This window comes from Nerophis ophidion, linkage group LG22 (assembly GCF_033978795.1).
Source record: "Nerophis ophidion isolate RoL-2023_Sa linkage group LG22, RoL_Noph_v1.0, whole genome shotgun sequence".
NCBI classification, from domain to species: Eukaryota; Metazoa; Chordata; class Actinopteri; order Syngnathiformes; family Syngnathidae; genus Nerophis; species Nerophis ophidion.
This window is the reverse complement of record NC_084632.1, coordinates 2,570,697-2,587,695: the sequence shown is the minus strand read 5'-3', so window position 1 is coordinate 2,587,695 and position 16,999 is coordinate 2,570,697. Positions and strand designations below refer to the sequence as shown.

General features: G+C 44.3%; 1 protein-coding gene across 3 annotated transcripts in view; it reads right to left on the bottom strand.

Annotated features, from left to right (window-relative positions):
- agbl4 (AGBL carboxypeptidase 4) overlaps positions 1 to 16,999 on the bottom strand; it is an 861,886-nt gene that overhangs the window by 32,443 nt on the left and 812,444 nt on the right. For all 3 annotated transcript variants that reach the window (XM_061882975.1, XM_061882976.1, XM_061882977.1), the window contains exon 10: positions 3,756 to 3,908. In XM_061882975.1, coding sequence (XP_061738959.1) covers positions 3,756 to 3,908 — 153 coding nt within the window. The remainder of the gene's footprint in view (positions 1 to 3,755; positions 3,909 to 16,999) is intronic.

Below are 16,999 nucleotides of genomic sequence, written 5' to 3'. Positions count from 1 at the left end.
TTGCAACAAGTACAACGAAACTTTGTTTTCAGCACAAACCTGTTCAAGATTAGACAAACAAACAGAGTACAGGGTTACAGAACAAGAACGCTGATGGGTCGCCATAAGGCGTCCCGTAAAAGATGGGAAAAAGGTCAACGCTGGGGAAGGATGAGTAAAAAAATACAATCCAGACTGGGCTCCTAAGGGGGTCCAGTTCGGAGTGAGAAAAAAACCTCGATAGCAAAGCACATATACATATTACAACATACATCTCCAGATATCTAGCAACAGAGGGAAGGTAGTTCAAGGTCATGGTGGTAGGTCGCAGCTCTCAGGCGCTGACCATCCATTCATCACCCCTACGGGATTGCATCGAAGGCGTTGGATTGGGGGACAGGAGGGTGTATGTGTGGCGTATATTTTCTTTGTGGATGTGTGTGTGTATGTGTGTGTATAAGCCCATAGTGTGTCTCTGTTCCGCGGCCTTGATGTATTTGCCGTCGCTAGTCCAAAGTTCATAACAACAGGTGTGTGTCCATAAGAGACAAAAAAGGGACTTTGTTGTGTCTTCCTGCAGTGATCTTCGGGAGAGTCTCGAAGCCAGGGAAACAATCCAAGTTAAAATGATTTGTATGCGAGTGAAAATAGAATTTGCTTTTCACTCTAAAATTGTCTATGACTGGTCCTCAAAAACTGCGGGGTAGACAGTCCGATGTAATCCGCAGTTTTTCCCGCATCCTCCAATCATTCTAGACTTCGAGAGTGTTTGATTATCACATCACTCTAAATCAGGGGTCGGGAACCTTTTTGGCTGAGAGAGCCATACAAGCCAAATATTTTAAAAAGTATTTCTGTGAGAGCCTTACAACTTGTTTTCTTTTTAACACTGAATACAACTATATGCGTGCATTTTTAAGAAAGACCAACATTTTTAGAGTATAATAAGTCTCTTATTCTTTTTAATGTGAAGTGAAGTGAATTATATTTATATAGCGCTTTTCTCTAGTGACTCAAAGCGCTTCACATAGTGAAACCCAATATCTAAGTTCCATTTAAAGCAGTGTGGGTGGCACTGGGAGCAGGTGGGTAAAGTGTCTTGCCCAAGGACACAACGGCAGTGACTAGGATGGCGGAAGCGGGAATCGAACCTGCAACCCTCAAGTTGCTGGCACGGCCGCTCTACCAAATGAGCTAAACCGCCCCGGTCAATTGTACAGAAAATGTACTGTACTGTGCAATCTACTGATAAAAGTTTCAATCAGTCAATCAATGGTGACCACGTCCATCCATCCATTTCCTACCGCTTATTCCCTTTCCTACAATCGGGCAGAAGGCGGTGTACACCCTGGACAAGTCGCCACCTCATCACAGGGCCAACACAGATAGACAGACAACATTCACACACTAGGGACCATTTAGTGTTGCCAATCAACCTATCCCCAGGTGCATGTCTTTGGAAGTGGGAGGGGCCTATCCCCAGGTGCGTGTCTTTGGAGGTGGGAGGAGCCTATCCCCAGGTGCATGTCTTTGGAGGTGGGAGGAGCCTATCCCCAGGTGCATGTCTTTGGAGGTGGGAGGAGCCTATCCCCAGGTGCATGTCTTTGGAGGTGGGAGGAGCCTATCCCCAGGTGCATGTCTTTATAGGTGGAGTACCCGGAGGGAACCCACGAAGTCACGGGGAGAACATGCAAACTCCACACAGAAAGATCTCCAGCCTGGGATTGAACCCAGGACTACTCAGTACCTTCGTATTGTGAGGCAGACGCACTAACCCCTCTGCCACCGTGAAGGAATGGTGACTACGTACTTAAAATTTTTTTTATCAATTACGTCAGCAAAATAATCCACCAGGGGCCCAGAGAAAGTTGCGAGTGCCAGCATTTTGATGAAGAAGAGAAGAAACGCTTCTGAATTCGAGTTGGAAGCAGAGGATGAAATTGGAGGAATATTGTTGACAAAACAAAGACCACAAAGTATCGAAAATGTCAATACGTTGGTTTTCTTTGAAAATAAAAGTGGCGTCAAATGTGCATTTATCATTTTCAATTAGAATGATTATGTTTTATACATTCAAAACTAATATCCATAAAAAGTGTTTTGTTAAGGATTTTTATGATTTTTTTTTAACTTTTTCTAACAGATTACGAATGAAAGCCGACGTTTAAATGTAAGAGCTACAATATAAAAACCTAAAATAATTATAATTATTAACATATATAATTAAAAAATAAAATGGTTTGTAAAAATGAATGGATGAATGATTACATTTTCATTAAAGGGGAACATTATCACAATTTCAAAAGGCTTAAAAACAATAAAAATCAGTTCCCAGTGGCTTGTTGTATTTTTTGAATTTTTTTTTCAAAATTTTACCGGTCTCGGAATATCCCGAAATAAAGCTTTAAAGTGCCTTATTTTGGGCTCTCTGCGAAGACACTGGCCATTTCCCTGTGACGTCACACAGTGCTGCCAATGTAAACAAACAATGGCAGATACCACAGCAAGATATAGCGACATTAGCTCGGATTCAAACTCGGATTTCAGCGACTTAAGCGATTCAACAGATTACGCATGTATTGAAACAGATGGTTGGAGTATTAAAATATTGAAGAAACTGAAGCTATTGACGCTATTCATAGCCATAGCATGGCCGAATAGCTGCGTTAGCATCGCCGGTAAAATGTGCGGACCAAACGATCAGGACTTTCGCATCTTTTGACACTGGAGCAACTTCAATCCGTCGATTGGTAAGTGTTTGTTCCGCATTAAATGTGGGTGGAAGGAAACGTAATATAGTTGCAAATGCATCTACAGGTTATCCATACATCTCTGTGCCATGTCTGCTTTAGCACCGCCGGTAAATAGCATGTTAGCATCGATTAGCTGGCAGTCAACATCAACAAAACTCACCTTTGTGATTTTGTTGACTATCGTTGCAAATGCATCTGCAGGTTATCCATACATCTCTGTGCCATGTCTGCCTTAGCATCGCCGGTCAAAAGTGGAGACACTCTGGCACATTCAATGGGGGTCTGGCGGCAGACACTTTGGCATCTTGGGGCCAGTGGTGCAACTTGAATCCCTCCCTGTTAGTGTTGTTACACCCTCCGACAACACACCCACGAGGCATGATGTCTCCAAGGTTCCAAAAAATAGTCAAAAAAACGGAAAATAACAGAGCTGAGACCCGGTGTTTGTAATGTGTTGAAAATGAAAATGGCGGGTGTGTTACCTCGGCGACGTCACATTCTGACGTCATCGCCTCCAGCGCGATAAACAGAAAGGCGTTTAATTCGCCAAAATTCACCCATTTAGAGTTCGGAAATCGGTTAAAAAAATAGATGGTCTTTTTTCTGCACCATCAAGGTATATATTGACGCTTACATAGGTCTGGTGATAATGTTCCCCTTTAAGGTACCAATGATTGTCACACAAACTAGGTGTGGTGAAATGTGTCCTCTGCATTTGACCCATCCCCTCGTTCACCCCCTGGGAGGTGAGGGGAGCAGTGAGCAGCAGCGGTGGTCACGCCCGGGAATCATTGTTGGTGATTTAACCCCCAATTCCATCCCTTGATGCTGAGTGCCAAGCAGGGAGGTAATGGCTCCCATTTTTATAGTCTTTGGTATGACTCGGCTGGGGTTTGAACTCACGACCTACCCGTCTCATGTCAGACACTAACCACTAGGCCACTGAGTAGGTATTTTGTTATGGGATGCATATTAGTAATATTAGTAAACAATCTTCTTTATGATGTTTGCAGAGAGACTCACGAAGGAGAAGTCGGCGGCGTTATTGCACAGCAGTCGGGGGAAGACGGCCTGCCTTTGGACGCGCTCCTCGTCCTCGAAGACGTTGCCGTACATGAAGCCGTTCAGCATGGTGGAGTGGGCGTGGACGTCGATGTAGAACTCCAAGCTGACGCTCTGGTGGGGGAGCACAACAGCGCACGTGACTTTAAGGTTGTCAAAGCTCTTGGGAAGATGGCCGACATTTGTTTAAAAAAAACAAAAACAAAAATACCAGGTCGTGTTCTGTGCATGGTAAATCTGCATTCCTTTCTTCCACTCTACTATAATGTGAGGTTTTAGCCCCAGAAAAAAATGTGGAGAAAAAAAGATCTCTGTCAGGTTCAAAGACTGATGACATCTATTAAATAAGATAAGAAGCAAGGAATTAAACAGAGACAGACTTCAATTTAGCTCAATTGAGGAAAAACGTCTGGGCTGTACTCTTTGTACAGTCCTCCACCACGCTCTGACAAAAGGTTGCACACCTCCTCTTTTATTTGGACTTTCCCTGATTACATGGCAACAGCTGTTTCTAAGGGATGGGGGGTCGTAAACAGCCATCACCTTTGGTTACAAAAATGTTTAAAGAAAATGTTCCAGGAGGGAGGTCAGGCCCTGCCTCCACTCCGCTTTGTAAATCTCTGGTAAAGACAAAATCTTCCTGTAGATTACAATACATCAAAGAAACCGCCACCTTCACGTTGCTTCCTATCCTACACAGTGGAGTGTAGGATAGGAAGCAAAGACTGCTTTTGTCCTCTTGCAGGGTGAGCTGAACTCAATGTAACAAAGTTTTGTGATAATTTAGGTACAATTATTCTGACAATCTCTCATCTAGAGGTTTATATATTCACACCCAGCTTTTCTTCCTGTCACTCACATACACACAGCAGAGAGATGCAGACGCTAACTACAAATATTATTAACAAGTTAGCAAACAACGAAGATAATTAAGTGTAGTCTGATACAACGTTATTCCACTTCCGATACGATACTGTTATCAGAGCCCTGCCCCGAGTCCAGTCCATAGTGGATCTAACATAATAGTGAGAGTCCAGTCCATAGTGGATCTAACATAATAGTGAGAGTCCAGTCCATAGTGGATCTAACATAATAGTGAGAGTCCAGTCCATAGTGGATCTAACATAATAGTGAGAGTCCAGTCCATAGTGCATCTAACATAATAGTGAGAGTCCAGTCCATAGTGGATCTAACATAATAGTGAGAGTCCAGTCCATAGTGGATCTAACATAATAGTGAGAGTCCAGTCCATAGTGGATCTAACATAATAGTGAGAGTCCAGTCCATAGTGGATCTAACATAATAGTGAGAGTCCAGTCCATAGTGGATCTAACATAATAGTGAGAGTCCAGTCCATAGTGGATCTAACATAATAGTGAGAGTGCAGTCCATAGTGGATCTAACATAATAGTGAGAGTCCAGTCCATAGTGGATCTAACATAATAGTGAGAGTCCAGTCCATAGTGGATCTAACATAATAGTGAGAGTCCAGTCCATAGTGGATCTAACATAATAGTGAGAGTGCAGTCCATAGTGGATCTAACATAATAGTGAGAGTCCAGTCCATAGTGGATCTAACATAATAGACAGAGTCCAGTCCATAGTGGATCTAACATAATAGTGAGAGTCCAGTCCATAGTGGATCTAACATAATAGACAGAGTCCAGTCCATAGTGGATCTAACATAATAGTGAGAGTCCAGTCCATAGTGGATCCAACATAATAGTGAGAGTCCAGTCCATAGTGGATCTAACATAATAGTGAGAGTCCAGTCCATAGTGGATCTAACATAATAGTGTGAGAGTCCAGTCCATAGTGGATCTAACATAATAGTGAGAGTCCAGTCCATAGTGGATCTAACATAATAGTGAGAGTCCAGTCCATAGTGGATCTAACATAATAGTGAGAGTCCAGTCCATAGTGGATCTAACATAATAGTGAGAGTCCAGTCCATAGTGGATCTAACATAATAGTGAGAGTCCAGTCCATAGTGGATCTAACATAATAGTGAGAGTCCAGTCCATAGTGGATCTAACATTATAGTGTGAGAGTCCAGTCCATAGTGGATCTAACATAATAGTGAGAGTCCAGTCCATAGTGGATCTAACATAATAGTGAGAGTCCAGTCCATAGTGGATCTAACATAATAGTGAGAGTCCAGTCCATAGTGGATCTAACATAATAGTGAGAGTCCAGTCCATAGTGGATCTAACATTATAGTGTGAGAGTCCAGTCCATAGTGGATCTAACATAATAGTGAGAGTCCAGTCCATAGTGGATCTAACATAATAGTGAGAGTCCAGTCCATAGTGGATCTAACATAATAGTGAGAGTCCAGTCCATAGTGGATCTAACATAATAGTGAGAGTCCAGTCCATAGTGGAGCCTTTTTTTTAACGTTTTTTTTTGTTTTGTTTTGCAAAACAAAAACATTGCAAAATTCTTAAACACTTGTGCATCTGTTGCAAATGATTATTTCCGCATTGTGCATGTATTGATTAAAAAAATTAATAAATTGATTGTGTGAATGTTGTCTGTGTTGGCCCTGCAATGAGGTGGTGACTTGTCCAAGGTGTACACCACCTTCCGCCCGATTGTAGCTGAGATAGGCTCCAGCGCCCCCCGCGACACCAAAGGGAGTAAGCGGTAGAAAATGGATGGATAAATATATACTGATATATTCTCCCTCCCACCTTCCAAAGACATGCACCTGGGGATAGGCCCCTCCCACCTCCAAAGACATGCACCTGGGGATAGGCCCCTCCCACCTTCCAAAGACATGCACCTGGGGATAGGCCCCTCCCACCTCCAAAGACATGCACCTGGGGATAGGCCCCTCCCACCTTCCAAAGACATGCACCTGGGGGAAATCTAATCACCTGTCCACTGTGTCTCACCGTCAGCACATGCCCCGCCCCCATCTGATGGCGCTCGTCCTCAGCACCATAGACAGAGGCGGTGACCTTTGCTCTTGCAGGCAGCGCTGGCCACACCTCCCTCCATGTCCGTAAAATAAGCAATTTATAGCATTCTTTTTTTTTTTTGCAAAACAAAAAAAAATTGCTAAATTTTTGCTAAAGCTTGTGCACCTGTTGCAAATGATTATTTCAGCATGCAACATCCATCCATTTTCTACTGCTTGTCCCCTTTGGGGTTGTAGGGGGTGCTGGAGCCTATCTCAGCTACAATCGGGCGGCAAGCGGGGTACACCCTGGACAAGTCGCCACCTTATTCACACTCACATTCACACACTAGGGGACCATTTAGTGTTGCCAATCAACCTATCCCCAGGTGCATGTCTTTGGAAGTGGGAGGGGCCTATCCCCAGGTGCTTGTCTTTCGAGGTGGGAGGGGCCTATCCCCAGGTGCATGTCTTTGGAGGTGGGAGGGGCCTATCCCCAGGTGCTTGTCTTTGGAGGTGGGAGGGGCCTATCCCCAGGTGCATGTCTTTGGAGGTGGGAGGGGCCTATCCCCAGGTGCATGTCTTTGGAGGTGGGAGGGGCCTATCCCCAGGTGCATGTCTTTGGAGGTGGGAGGGGCCTATCTCCAGGTGCGTAATAATATCATAATCCATCCATCCATTTTCTACCACTGATTCCCTTTTGGGGTCGCGGGGGGGCGCTGGCGCCTATCTCAGCTACAATCGGGCGGAAGGCGGGGTACACCCTGGACAAGTCGCCACCTCATCGCAGGGCCAACACAGATAGACAGACAACATTCACACTCACATTCACACACTAGGGCCAATTTAGTGTTGCCAATCAACCTATCCCCAGGTGCATGTCTTTGGAGGTGGGAGGAAGCCGGAGTACCCGGAGGGAACCCACGCAGTCACGGGGAGAACATGCAAACTCCACACAGAAAGATCCCGAGCCTGGATTTGAACCCAGGACTGCAGGAACTTCGTATTGTGAGGCAGACGCACTAACCCCTCTGCCACCGTGAAGCCTTATATTTAATAGAGTAAAGAAAAAAACTGAACACGTCCTTTTACATTGAAGCTGGTTAACATATCGGAGAAGCTTTCTGTTCTGCAAGGCGAAAATATTGATTTTTTTTTTATTTGAGAGCCAGAACAGATGTATTGATAAAAATTTATAAAAAAATACATATATCATTGAGTGTTGCAAGTGTGTGAGGAAAACACACAAACACTCTAAAAGCTGCGTCTTCAACTACTTGTGAAAAGGGCGGGAGTGCAGGCTGAAACACGAGCGCCTCTTCCTCTACCTCTTCCTCTACCTCTACCTCGCTCCACCCCTCATCACGCATTCAGCAGCCGGCTTCATTGCCTGTGTTTGCAGAAGAGAGGCTGGAAGGAGGCAGAGAGGCGGAACAGCTGAAACAAGGAAAGGAAACACGCGGCCACGAGAGGACGAGGGGAAAGAAGTGCATGAAGACACACAGGAGAAGAAGAAACGGAAGGAGAGAGAGTGAGAGCACGGAAGAAAGAGAAAGTGCAGTTCTTGGGCGGGCCGGCTGATGCAGAGCGCCCCGCGTTTGAAATTCCGCTCACAGCCAAAGCAATTTCCTGGCGGTGGCTGTGCTGTCAGCTGCTTGGCTGGCTGGCGGTGAAATATGGTGGCTGGGAGTCGGCCACTAGCGGCCCCCGACAACCTGATGGATGGAGCCCCAGAGGAGGGAAGGAGGCCGGGTGGCGCAGGAGGGAAGGGGAAGAAAGTGTAAAAAAAAGAGAAAAGAAAGAAGCAAGGAAGCAAGTAAATGCGGGGAGAAGATAACATGAAGAGACAAAGAGATAAAAGTGAGGGAGACGGGCCGCTATAAAAGAGACAGCCGCCCATCCAGCTCCATTAAAGCTGGCGAGTGGCGCTGAGGGGACTCTCACACAAACGGTTCCGGGCCTGGACCGGGGTGGGGGTCAGGGTTGTGCATCACACGCCCCCCCACCAAAAAAACAAAACAAAAAAAACCCGTGGAGGCAGTGAAGGCCGAGTGGAGGAGGTGGAGGAGGTGGAGGAGGTAGAGGAGGAGGAGACGTGAAGGTGAGACTGAGGAGGAAGGACGAGCAGCACAAGTGGCTCATTATGGAGATGAGATGCTTTCATATAACGTCTACTCAGTAGTACTGTCACATGTACTCAGTGGTACTGCCACATGTACTCAGTGGTACTGTCACATGTACTCAGTGGTACTGTCACATGTACTCAGTGGTACTGTCACATGTACTCAGTGGTACTGTCACATGTACTCAGTGGTACTGTCACATGTACTCAGTGGTACTGCCACATGTACTCAGTAGTACTGTCACATGTACTCAGTGGTACTGTCACATGTACTCAGTGGTACTGTCACATGTACTCAGTAGTACTGTCACATGTACTCAGTGGTACTGCCACATGTACTCAGTGGTACTGTCACATGTACTCAGTAGTACTGTCACATGTACTCAGTAGTACTGTCACATGTACTCAGTGGGACTGTCACATGTACTCAGTGGTACTGTCACATGTACTCAGTGGTACTGTCACATGTACTCAGTGGTACTGTCACATGTACTCAGTGGTACTGTCACATGTACTCAGTGGTACTGTCACATGTACTCAGTGGTACTGTCACATGTACTCAGTGGTACTGTCACATGTACTCAGTAGTACTGTCACATGTACTCAGTGGTACTGTCACATGTACTCAGTGGTACTGCCACATGTACTCAGTGGTACTGTCACATGTACTCAGTGGTACTGTCACATGTACTCAGTGGTACTGTCACATGTACTCAGTAGTACTGTCACATGTACTCAGTGGTACTGCCACATGTACTCAGTAGATCTGTCACATGTACTCAGTGGTACTGTCACATGTACTCAGTGGTACTGCCACATGTACTCAGTAGATCTGTCACATGTACTCAGTGGTACTGTCACATGTACTCAGTAGTACTGCCACATATATACATATATATATATATATATATATATATATGTATATATATATATACATATACATGTATATATATATATATACATATATATATACACATATATAAATAATATATATATAATATATATACACATTATATATATATCACAAATATAATAAACGATGTAATCTCCGATGGTGTTTGTTTAACTGCCTGTTTGAGCCTTTTTTTTTTTTTAAAGCAAAGCAGCAAAAGTGTCCTCCAGAGTGTGGACAAACTGTTTACTTTTAGATTCATCCCATCAGTCCATTGTGCCTTTTATTGAGTTCTTTAAGACAAGACAAGACGATACCAAGAAACCGTCTTAGCGACGAGGGAGTGATGTGAAAATGTTGGTAAAATGCTGCTCTACTGCAACGTTGATCCTTTTTTCAATCACAGCCACTATTATCTGCTGCCTTGGAAACCTTCCCCACTTTCCAAGTGGAAGACAGTAGAGCTCGGGCAATTCAACGCATTTTCTCATCTCCATTTTGGCTTGTCACAATCATAAAACTTGGATACCGTATTTCCTTGAATTGCCGCCGGGTTTATAGTATGCGCCTGACTAGAATTAACGGCGGGTCAAACTCGTTTCGCAAAATAATTAGCGCATGCTTAGTATTACCCCCGGGTCAGGAATAACGCCCGGTCAAACTCGTTTCGCAAAATATTATTTTTATTAGCGCATGTCTAGAATTTCCGCCGGGTCAAACTCGTCACGTCACGAGTGACACTTCACCTGTCATCATTTTCAATCATTTGAAATGGCATAAAGGGAAGAAGATTAAGAGCTATTCAGTAGGATTTAAGGTCCAAGCTATTGAATATGCTAAAAAGAACAGTAAGCAGCTATGTTTTATTAATATACCGTAGCTGCGTGTGTCAAATATGAGTCATTAAATGACTCCCGCCTCCTGATGGTAGAGGGCGCTAGTGATCCTTCTTGCGACTACTCGGCTGCAGAAGAAGTGACAACAAGCAGCGATCGTTTATTTTTTTCCTCTCGCTTGCACTTTTAACATGGAGGATTACATATCTAAAATAAAACAGTCTTCTAAACTGGACTTTCAATGGAAGCAGGAGGTAATAAAGGAAGATCTCTATCGAGACAGAGAGACTTTCAAAACTGAAGAAAGATAAGGAAGACTTTTATAAACAAGTTATCGATGCTTTTGATCAGAAGGAGCTGCGCATGGACTTCATTTATAAGTAAAGGTAAGACCATAATAATTTTTTTTTTTTTATTAAATGTGCTTTTCATGACGCTAGCCTTACATCACATTCAAATTTATAAGCGCAGGCCTAAATTTACCGCATGCCTTTGGTAAGCGCCGGAGTGAGAAGAGGTTTTAAACGAATTAGCGCCCCGGCAGCAATTCAAGAAAAGTAATAAAAACAAAACAAAACTGTTTAAGTAGCAGTAGATTAATTGCTTAATTGCGTTTCATTGTATGCAATAAACAATATTGTACTTACAATCTGCAAAGTGTGTGGAAATACCGACTAAACATCACAAAACTCCACCAAGTCTGTCAGCCATTTTTCAGCAATTTCCGTAGATTCTACGTCACTGTCGTAAAACTTCTGCACTCTGACCATATTATTAGATCAGTCACACTGGAAATATGTAAACATTGTCAAGAGGTGTGCTGTTTAATCATTCACAATCCTTATGGAAGACAACAACACATGCTAGGCTTTTGTAGTTTGAAATTATAAACAAATAGCTAACAATTGCGCCAACAGATCGAGGGTCCTCTATTGCAGTTTTTCAACCAGTGGAATTTCACCTATTTGGCTGAGATAGGCGCCAGCGCCCCCCGCGACCCCAAAAAGGGAATAAGCGGTAGAAAATGGATGGATGGATGGATGGGTTAGCAATATTTTTTTGCAAACCAGTAATTATATTCTGCAAATGATGTGTTGTTGAGTGTCAGTGCTGTCTAGAGCTCGGCAGAGTAGCCGTGTAATACTCTTCCATGTCAGTAGGTGGCAGCTGCTAAGTAACTGCTTTGTAGATGTTGGAAACAGCGGGAGGCAGTGTGCAGGTAAAAAGGTGTCTAATTGTTAAAACAAAAGGTGAGTTCCCCTAAAAAAAAAGGTATTGAAGCTTAGGGATGACTACGCCGAATGAAACTACCGGTAAAACTGAAAAGGCTACAAAGTAAACAAAATCAGAATGCTGGACGACAGCAAAAACTTACTGTGGAGCAGAGACGGCGTCCACAATGTACATCCAAACCTGCCGTGACAATCAACAATGTCCCCACAAAGAAGGATAAAAACAACTGACATATTGTTGATTTCTGAAACAAAGTAGATGCGGGAAATATCGCTCAAAGGAAGACAGGAAATTGAAACAGGAAAATACCAAAAAAAAAGGGAGAAAGCCACCAAAATAGGAGCGCACAACAAGAAGTAAAACACTACACACAGGAAAACATCAAAAAACTCAAAATAAGTCAGGGTGTGATGTGTATACTTGCCAACCCTCCTGATTTTCCCGGGAGACTCCCGAATTTCAGTGGCCCTCCCGAAAATCTCCCGAATTTCTCCCCATTTCCACCCAACAACAATATTGGGGGCGACAGCCTTTAGAGTCCTCTCTCACCTGAAAAGGGGACTATTATGTACCTCCCCGTTATCCATAGGTTCATCTATAACCCATAAAGTAGGCAGGCATGGTGCTATTTCTCAGCATGTCTTTTTTCCAACCGGCACGACACACAACATCCGGATTCCCATCATGCATTGCTTCAAAACTACGGCAAGTAGTAATGTCCAAAAACATAACAGAGACGAAGCAGAAGAACAAAGAGGACCACGAGTAAGGAGAAGAAGTACGCTTGCAAGTTCCAAAATGCCCACCCATCCATTTCTACCGCTTATTCCCCTTTGGGTTCGCGGGGGGCGCTGGTGCTTATCTCAGCGACAATCGGGCGGAAGGCGTCGTACACCCTGGACAAGTCGCCACCTCATCGCAGGGCAAACACAAACAGACAACATTCACAAAATAGGGACTATTTAGTGTTGCCAATCAACCTATCCCCAGGTGCATGTCTTTGGAGTTGGGACGCAGCCGGAGTACCCGGAGGGAACGCACGCATTCACGGTGATGACATGCAAACTCCACACAGAAAGATCCCGAGCCCGGGATTGAACCCTGACTATTTTAGCTCAAAGGGGAAGGGGTATGCTGCCTGCAAATTTTGTAAAAACACACCCCCTACTGTCTGTGCCGTCAACTCCCCCTGTACGTTACAAAAAGGTTGACATTTGATACGTGACTGTACTTCTGCTTCTGCAAATTAAATGTGCAATAAAACTCCATTAGTGAAAGTTTCTAGTGCCGATGTGAATATTTAGCATGCAAGCTCCTCACAGGAGGAAAAAAAAAAAAAACAACCCAAAATACGATTTTGTCCCGAGGCGGGCTTCTTCACGGCGTTGCATGAAGGACAGTCACGAGGCGGTCACGTAAATAACGAGCGTGAAGCCCGCCGCAATGTGGCGTCCACGTCCACGACAATGCCCTGCCAATCAAAGGGGGGGCGGTTGCCCAGACCCCCCGCCGTGATTGATGCTTCAATTACCAACCCGCTCTGACCTACAGGATTGTTCATTTGAAATTGTAATTAAGCAATTAGGGCCAATTACGAGGCAGACGCCGCTGAACGAAAGTCAAAAGACAATTTGAGGGAGGGGGGGGGGGGGGGGGGGGGGGTGGGAGAGAGGGAAGGGACGGCGTCCAAATGAAGCTCTCCGACAACAAACAACAAAAAAAGCTTGGAAGTGCTTGGAAACTCTGGAGAGAAAAGGCTTCCCACTCGTGGTGAACTTGCGGTGGCCGTCAACACTTTGGTGGAAATCCGAGAAGGTCAAAGGCATGAATTTAGTCTTACAAGTGCTTATCTGCTGCATATTAATTAGAGCAGGGGGTGGGGGGGTGCTGAGAGCCGTAAATGCCCAGCTTATCCTTACACGGGGAGAAGAGGGAGATGAAAAAAAAAAAAGAGCTGATTGAAGCAGGATTACAAGTTGGGGAATAAAGCTATTTGCATCCGCAGCGTACCTTTTTGAGGGGGAGATGAAAGTTCATCTCACTTCCTGTGTAAGGATTTCCACGATCATTTCAAGCATGGCCGACTGGACCAGTTTGACGGACAACTGGGCTTTAAAACCCTTCTTTAACGTTCATATTGTTGCTACTCAGCCAGCGTTTGTGGGTCTGATGGATGAGTGTAGGTACACAGAACATCAGGGGGTCAAATGTGCGAGAAAATGAGAGAGACAGTGTTTGACAGTGTGGGAACCGCAGGTGCAGAAACACAAATGTTCATATTGCTGTTACTCAGCCAGCGTTTGTGGGTCTGGTGGATGAGTGTAGGTACACAGAACATCAGGGGGTCAAATGTGCGAGAAAATGAGAGCAGACAGTGTTTGACAGTGTGGGAACCGCAGGTGCAGAAACACAAATGTTCATATTGCTGTTACTCAGCCAGCGTTTGTGGGTCTGACGGATGAGTGTAGGTACACAGAACATCAGAGGGTCGAATGTGCGAGAAAATGAGGGCAGACAGTGTTTGACAGTGTGGGAACCGCAGGTGCAGAACCACAAATGTTCATATTGTTGTTACTCAGCCAGCGTTTGTGGGTCTGACGGACCCCGTTGCATTTTGTGGCTTTTAGTGCTTCACGATCAAACATTTTTATGTTAAAATACTGAACAGATGTTTATTGGAATAAGGTAAACATCAATCAGAGGGTAAAATGTGCGAGAAAAAGAGAGCAGAGAGCGTTGACAAACAATGTTGCAACCTTGTGTGGGAACCGCAGGTGCAGGAACACAAAAGAAGAATCCCTGTGGGATGCAGAAACTGGCAGGGAAATTTTTGTGTGCAAACGTTCATTTTGTTGTTACTCAGCCAGCATTTGTGGGTCTGATGGACCCCTTGCATTTTGTGGCTTTTAATGCCTTACAATCAAACACTTTTATGTTAAAATACTGAACAGATGTTTACCTTATTCCAATAAACATCTGTCCAGTATCTTAACAGAGTATAGGTACACAGAACATCAGAGGGTCAAATGTGCGAGAAAATGAGAGCAGACAGTGTTGACAAACAATGTTGCAACCTTGTGTGGGAACCGCAGGTGTGGAAAAACAAAAGTTCATGTTGTTGTTGCTCAGCCAGTTTATTGGGTTAAGGTAAACATTTTTTTTCAGTAATTTAACATAAAAGTGTTTGATTGTCAGCATTAAAAGCCACAAATTGCGACGGGTCCGTCAGACCCACAAACACCGGCTGAGTAACAACAATATGAACGTTGAAAGAAAATTTCTCTGCCAGTTTCTGCATTCCACAGGGATCTGCACCTGCAGTTCCCACAAAAGGTTCAAACATTGTTTGCCAACACTGTCTGCTCTCCTTTTCTCGCACATTTGACCCTCTGATGTTCTGTGTACCTACACTCTTGTCCTGGGCATGACGGCAGTGGAAGCTCCTCTATGGGGTCTTGGGGCACTAGGAGATTATCCCCTTTACTGCTGTTACCACAGGTGGTCCTTGGCAAAGGCCTAGTACTTATGTATCTGATATATATTCTTCACAGAAAATGAGCCAAAGTCAGTGAGTCTCAGTTTGAAAAATTAATTCATTGTATCATTTTTTCTTGTGTGACAATCATTGATACTTTAAATTTAACCCGACTAATGATGCCTTGGGGGTTAAACCACCAAAAATTATTCCCGAGCGCGGCCACCGCCGCTGCTCACTGCTCCCCTCCCCTCCCAGGGGGTGAACAAGGGGATGAGTCAAATGCAGAGGACAAATTTCACCACACCTAGTGTGTGTGTGACAATCATTGCTACTTTAAATTTAACCCGACTAATGATGCCTTAGGGGTTAAATAGCCAAAAATGATTCCCGAGCACGGCCACCGCCGCTGCTCACTGCTCCCCTCCCCTCCCAGGGGTGAACAAGGGGGAGGGGTCAAATGCAGAGGGTAATTTTACCACACCTAGTTAAAGTTAAAGTAGCAATGATAGTCACACACACACTAGGTGTGCTGAATTTTGTCCTCTGCATTTGACTCGTCCCTTTGTTCCACCCCTGAGAGGTGAGGGGAGCAGTGAGCAGCAGCGGTGGCCACGCCTGGCAATCATTTTTGGTGATTTAACCCCCAATTCCAACTCTTGATGCTGAGTGTCAAGCAGGAAGTAATGAGTCCTACTTTGATAGTCTTTGATATGACCTAGCCGAGGTTCGAACTCACAAGTCCCAAGTTAAAATACCTTCTGGCTCTTTTGTGTTAAAAAACTTGAAAGCCAATATTGCAAATTCACATTTTCACTGCAGAGGATGCTCGTTCCTAGGAAGATATGTAGCATAAAAGATGTAAGAAAAACAAGAAAATTAAAGCTGCAAGCAGCGATGGACGAGACCGCTTTGGCTGCTGCCACCCCGGATAAGTGGTAGAAGATGGATGGATGGATTATTACACAGAGAAAAATTTGTATACACGTGTATAGTAATAACAGTTGTAAAGTGGCTTGGGCATTTTGTGCCGCCATTTCGAGGCTCTAATGCATGGTGAATGTAATGCAGTTGTTGTATTGAAGTGGGAATAGCAAACTTCCTGTTGATTTTAGTTGGGGGCGGTCAGTGTATGAAATATAGGTCTCAGTGAGACCTACATTGAGGTTTTGTTTCATGTGTGTAAGACAGTCCTGCAGTGAGTTAGAAGCAGTTTTGTCTGAGCAGGAAGCCGCCGTTTTGTGACGGCAGCAGTGCAACAGTACCAGCGCACCGGTTTCTTTGCGGGCTCATAAAATCCAAACCGGGGTAGTAATTAAAACTATTTCATTAACTTATAATCAGAAGGGTTCAATCCCTCTTCTGTGTTTATTTGAAGCTGAAATGACAATGTTTGAAAAAAAGCGACATTTTTTAGCCAACTTTTGTATTGAAGGAGGAATTGCAAACTTCCTGTTGATTTTAGCCGGGGGGGTCAGTGTATGAAATATAGGTCTCAGTGAGACCTACATAGAGGTTTTTGTTTCATGTTTCTACGACATTCCTACGTTAGAGACAATGTTGTATGTATTTTCTCCTAAGGGGCGCTAGAGCACAATTTGGAGTTTAGGGGTTTGGTTTTTTAACTAGATCAGAATTTTCGCCAGTCTTGATGTGTGTCTAATTTGGTGAGTTTTAAACGGTGTTAAGGGGGTCAAATTACAGCTTAAAGAGGCGGCGGTATAATAATAATAATATATAACAAT